This window comes from Dipteris shenzhenensis, chromosome 11, assembly GCF_047967505.1.
Source record: "Dipteris shenzhenensis isolate YYH24624 ecotype China chromosome 11, Dip_SZ_1.0, whole genome shotgun sequence".
NCBI lineage: Eukaryota > Viridiplantae > Streptophyta > Polypodiopsida > Gleicheniales > Dipteridaceae > Dipteris > Dipteris shenzhenensis.
This window is the reverse complement of record NC_141606.1, coordinates 22,817,934-22,824,122: the sequence shown is the minus strand read 5'-3', so window position 1 is coordinate 22,824,122 and position 6,189 is coordinate 22,817,934. Positions and strand designations below refer to the sequence as shown.

General features: G+C 44.1%; 1 protein-coding gene across 1 annotated transcript; it reads left to right on the top strand.

The window, feature by feature from the left end:
• The first annotated feature begins 1,739 nt into the window (after nucleotides 1-1,739).
• Nucleotides 1,740-5,709, top strand: LOC147896778 (heparanase-like protein 2). The gene is made up of 10 exons (XM_087381150.1): nucleotides 1,740-1,983; nucleotides 2,809-3,083; nucleotides 3,259-3,295; nucleotides 3,424-3,607; nucleotides 3,756-3,895; nucleotides 4,033-4,266; nucleotides 4,384-4,573; nucleotides 4,740-4,865; nucleotides 4,997-5,096; nucleotides 5,410-5,709. Exons 1-10 carry the CDS (start codon nucleotides 1,740-1,742, stop codon nucleotides 5,707-5,709), a joined length of 1,830 nt encoding a protein of 609 aa, XP_087237276.1.
• The last annotated feature ends 480 nt before the right edge of the window (nucleotides 5,710-6,189 follow it).

The window sequence follows — 6,189 nt, the reverse complement described above, 5'->3', positions numbered from 1 at the left end:
TAAGGAGACAATGCCATGATGGTAAGCATCCTATGTATTGATTTATATTTTATGGTCTTTTAATATAATGTGCTTTGTTAGGTTTGCTAATGTAATGGTTGTTGAATTGATGTAGGAGGCATTTGAGATCTCTCATTGGTGCACTATATTAGTCTAGCAAGAGGATACGTTGTGGTCTTCCACATCCAATTTTTAGAATGTCCTACTTAACTATTGAAGTGCATGAAAGTATTGACATCTTGATCATTGTGATCCACATCACATGGCTTCCCCTATTGCATTATATCCCATTGGCAATGGTGTAAAAAACTTTGTGCCCGGCTACCCTAAGAGGAGAGCCTTAATGGTATTAGTATTAGGATCTTACTTGGGGAGAGAGAGAGAGAGAGAGAGAGAGAGAGAGAGAGAGCTCAGGAGGTGCACCACTAAGAAATCGTAGGTATCACGTGCATTCAAGGGGTATTAAAAAAACCTCTCAACTAAAATTTTTTTCCCAATAAAACAACCCCTCTTTACTTATGAACTAATGGATTTTTTTCTAAAGTTGAAATAAAAAACCCATCTTGTTATTGTAAACCTGTTAAAATTTTCCCAAAAGTGGAATTAAAATACCCTTCCTTTTGACTGCATGTGGTACACTAAAATTTTGGGAGGGGAATCCCGAGAGAGAGAGAGAGAGAGAGAGAGAGAGAGAGAGAGAGGTGGGGGGGCTAGAGAAGGAGGAGCGGGAAGTTTGAATTCTAGAGCGGGAAGTTTGAATTCCTTGAAGGCTATATATTGTCTCTCACCTCTTCTGTAACTCATTTTCAATCACACCCTCTCTCTCGTCGTGTTTCCCTCCCTTTCTCTCTTCCTCTCACTATCCCTCTCTCTCTCCCTCGCATTGCACTCCCTTCCCCCTCTCCCTTGTGTTGCACTCCCCTCCCCTTCTCCCTCTCCCTCTCCTTTCTCTTCCCTTCTCTCCCTCTCCCTTCCCTTCCCTCTCTGTCTCACTTCTCCTTCTCCTCTCCTCTCTCCCTCCCTTTCTTCCCAACTCTTTCAAGTATCCTCTTGACCTTATAAAGTCAATGAATTGCATCAGTGTGCCCGAGGGATTGAGCTGCCGCAACAATGTGGTGGCAAAAAATAAAAATAAGAAAATAAAATTGGCTGCCCGCAATGGCAACACGTTCTCTTCCCCTCCTCCCCATCACCCAAAATGCACTAGATTAATAAAATTTTAAAGATTTGAAAGATTCATCCAAAAAGTTATTTGGTGATGTAAGTAGCCCCCTATCCTAATCGCATTAACCCCTAATCTAACTCTCCCTCCCCCTAGTTAATCTAACTCTCCTTCTTCCTCCACTTCACTGCCCTTCGCTCAACTGACCCTACCCCCTCTGCGTCGCCTCCCGTCATGTTCCCTCCCCTCCACCTCGCATCGCTCATCCCCACCCCCTATGCACTGCTTAGGAAAATAGCCCCGCTTGCTTGCACCGTGCAGCTCCAACCACCTTTTCCCTTTTCCAGCTCTGTGTGTGTCTTTGCAGCGAATCTCCACAACGGATCGGTTCCCTTCCAAGTTTCCTTCGCCACTACAATCCTCTCTCCCCTACTTGAGTCACTTTGTAATCCTTTTCACTTCCTCATGCGCCATCACAATCCTCTCTTCCCTCCTTCCCACGGTTTGATGTTTCTCAGGCCTCCGCAATAATACAAGTTGCAGGGAAGATGGTCTTCGGCCACAAAAGTTTGAAAGCATGCGAGTCGGGAAGATGCAGAGTTCCTCAGGTTGGCAGAGCGACGCGAAGCAGGGTGAGGCTCTTGAGGCAAGGCGGTTGGGAAAATTTGCGAAGCCGGGTTACATGCCGATAATTCAAAATTTGATATCCCTCTTGCCCCCGGCGCTGGCCTTCCCACGATTTGATGTTTCTCAGGCCTTCGCAATAATACAAGCTGTCGGGAAGATGGTCTTAGGCAAAGAGGTTGGGAAAATTTGCGAAGGCGGGTTACATGCCGATAATTCAAAATTTGATATCCCTTTCGTCCCCCCTCCCTTATCACCCTTCACCCCCTCCCCATGGGCTAATACAATTTTCTCTCATAGCCCCCCCCCCCTTATGCTCTTAATTGTATAATGATATTTATAGTTTTAGCCTTGAACTCTCAACTTGCTCTGTGTAATCCTCTCTCTCTTTCCCACCTATCTCTCTTTCCCACCTTTCAAAGAGAACTTTTTCTTGAGAAAATAGAACCAAAAAACTCTTGGAATATTCATTAAAAATCGAGTTGTAAGGCGTCGACGTGTGAAAAGAAGAGCACATGCAACATCTAGCTATCCGCACCACTCCTAAACCTGAATCAACTAAATGGGAAAGCACCTACTAGCAAGAGTGTGTGGGGGCTAATTGGAGTGGGACTCTCATGAGAAGACTTGTGCTAAACAACAACAATGTACCCCAATTATACATAATATAAGCCGGCCTGGCAGCTTCTATCGGTAGTTCCTCTCTCTCTTCCACGTTGTCTTTGTCTCAGTTTAAATGTTTCTCTCTCTTTCGCATTCGCTAGTTCCAGTGTTTCTCTCTCTAAAGACTGGCTCTCTTGCATCTTGGTAGGCCTTCTAGCTATACTCTCTCTCTCTCTCTCTCTCTCTCATCCGCTTGATAGTGTATGGTTTTATATCGCTCTTATTCTCATGTTCATATTTGCTTCTTCCCTGCCGGCGTCGCTGTAACTTAGCACCATCTTCACCAGCTCCTTCAACCTCATCCACATGCCCAGCCAGCAGCTTCCCCTTGCCTTAATCCTCTGCCCAATTTTGCTCAGCTTGCCCAACCGGTACTATGCCTCTTGCTCTCCTCTCCCCCGGCCAGGCTTTCGTGGTCGTCGCTCTCCTCTCCTGCTTGAGCTCGCTACACTGGCACCTGGCCAGCACAGCCATGGCGGGGTTGGACGTTGCCCATGTCACCGTAACTGTCGACGGGCAGACCCCTTCTGCCATCGTCGATGCTGCTTTCATTTGCGCTACTTTGGACTGGTGGCCTCCAGACAAGTGCAACTATGGCAGCTGCAGTTGGGGTCAGGCGTCTCTTCTGAACTTGGTTAGTTCAAAAAATCAAAACCTCCGCGACATTCCCCTCAGCCCTGCAACCGATGTCCATGCACTTTATAGCTTCGGCTTCCTTGTCTGCTATCTTTTCTCAAAGACAGTGAAAGAGTCGATGGCTTCCCTTTCGCCGCGTTTTCTGACAGACTCTTTTACTTGCTCTTCCGCAGAATCTTTCCAATCCTCTGCTAAACAATGCTGTCAACGGTACGCATTGCCCAATCGGCTATATAGGTGGCACCGTAATACGGTTCGCTGCGCTTCCAAAATTCCGTGGGGTTTTCATATATTCTAGCGGAAGAGAGTTTTGTTTAACAGTCTACAGATTTTTGCAGCGTTTTCGCCTCTGAAGATTCGGTTGGGAGGAACTTTGCAAGATAGAGTAATCTACGATATCGGCCAAACGCTCGAGCCGTGCGTGCCATTCGAATTGAACAAATCGGCCATGTTCGGATTTTCTGGCGGCTGTCTGCCTATGTGGCGTTGGGATGAGCTTAACATGTTCTTCCAAAGCGCAGGGTAAGCTAAATATATTCCTTTACGAAAGCATTCCTTTATTCAACCAGTGAATCTGCAATTCTTCTCCTCTTGGCATGGATAACACCAAGGATTATTGCGACTGCCACATCACCGTACTTTACCGCACAAAAACATTGATCCTGCGTAGATGCGAAGTTGCTTTTGGACTGAACGCATTATATGGGAGAGATCCTGAGACCGGAGCTGGAGGCTGGAATTCAACCAACGCACGCGATTTCATTCAATATACTCACGATAAGGGCTACAACATAAGCGTTTGGGAGTTGGGTTTGTGCAACGATCCCACACTGTAGATGACGTCCTGTTTTGTGATTTGGGACTTTTAGCAGCTAACCGAGTGCAAGGCAACAAGGAACCGATCATCGCATCGTAAGACATTTCTTTCCGAACCATGTGTAACACAGGGAATGAATTGGCGGGCAAACGCGACATCGGGAAAACTATCTCTGCACATCAGTACGCTGCCTATATGAAAGACCTTGCTGAACTGGTAAGCCAAATTTATTCAGACCAGCCATCACCGTTGCTGGCAGCTCCAGATAGTCTCTTTAACGAAGTGTGGATCAAAGAATTCCTGCAAGCCTCTTCGAATGATAGCGTGGAGGTGATCACACATCATATTTATAACTTGGGAGCAGGTAATGCTCTCTCGCGGCAAAAAAAGAATGCTTTCATTTTTCTCTTTGAGCTGACGAAGCAAGGTTGTCCGTATAAACACAGTCAGTCCCTTAGATATTAACAGTTGGCAATTGCAGGGAGCGATACTGATTTGGTGCAAAAAATTCTCGACCCCTTCTACCTCGATGGAGCAAATACCACATTTGCAGTTATGCAAGAGACATTGCAGAAATATGGACCATGGACACAGGCGTGGGTTGGAGAAGCAGGAGGGGCATTCAACAGTGGCCATCCTCTTGTTACGGATGCTTTTGTCTTTGGCTTCTGGTACTTTACACACACACACACACACACACACACACACAGAGCCAGAAGCAGATTATGAGAGCAAAACTTGCAGAGTTTCAAGCTCAACTGCCGTATATCCCTGCAGCCTCCTTCCGACTATTTTCAATCTTGATTTCTAAGCTCTATTATACTTACCTGGTTGTAGGTATTTGGACCAGCTCGGGATGGCTGCACGTTCTGGCACAAAAACATATTGTCGCCAGTCCTTAATTGGTGGCAACTACGGGCTCCTCAACACAACCACATTTGTTCCTAACCCAGATTACTATAAGTATGAGTGTGATAATTATCACTTATTTCAGTCTTGCTACCACGGGTTAAATGGTTATGATCTTACATGGCATATTAGTAATTTACGCCAATTTAAGGGCTCATTCTGTTTTAAATTTTTATGCTCGCCAGCGCCCTTCTATGGCACCGTTTAATGGGCACTCAAGTTCTAGCCACAACGTCAGAGGGATCACCCTATTTGCGAGCCTATGCGCACTGCTCCAAGGGCACTGTACGTATGCTTCATGTTCTTGGCTCTTAAGTGACGTGTGCTTTGATTTTGCTTTGATTTCTTTGCATTTTAATCTCTCCTCTACTATTGCTTACAACTATTTAACTTAACTCAAAGATGAAAATATCGTTGTTGCCCATTGAATATTTGAAACTTTTATCCACCATTTGGCCTACTCTCTTTTAATTTTTGTTCAAAGCGGGTATAAAAACAGGACAAAATTGATCATAAATATGACACCATGCTTTTGTCTAGAGGTTAATAACTAGTGTAATTATGAAAAGATAAGACAATCATGTTAATGTTCATGCAGGAGGGAGCTACAATCATGCTACTCAACCTAAACAATCAAACAACTTACGTTCTTTCAATATCTATACAACCTTCAACTAAGGTGATGATGAGGGAGGAGTATTATCTCACACCAAGCGATGGCGACCTTCATAGCCAGACTAGCCTATTGAATGGAATACCTTTGGAAGTGACAGCCGAAGGGGAGATACCTACTTTACTTCCCCAGATAGTAAACAATAGCCAACCCATATCCATGCAACCCTTATCAATAGCATTCATCGCAATATCTACACAAATTCCTGCATGCTCGACCAACTAAGATCATATGTTAGTTTAAGGAAAGCCACATGCTAGTCATGCTTAACTCCATGTATACATATTTAGACAAGAGCATACTACAACCAAGCAGGAGTAGTGATGTGGTCACCATTTTAGACATATGATATTACATGAGGTAAGAGGGGGGTATTATGTTAATTTGATATATACCATCCATGGAGAGAATTCTCATCGGGGCTTCTTTGAGGTATGTACAAAAGTTGGAAATGTACATCTTATACATTTAATAGAGACAATTTATATGGATAGTAAAAAAATTCCCAAAACTTAAAATCACATAGGGTAAGAATATAGGCATCAATATTGGATTCATAAAAATCTAAAGGTCCAAGATAAAATGAACTATGTTCATCTTGAACTTTTGATTTACAGTCCAAAGTAAATGGGCCAAACCATGATTGCAGTGTAATCATTTTTCTTGAGTTTTTCTCAATGCCATTGCATAAACATAATTTGGACA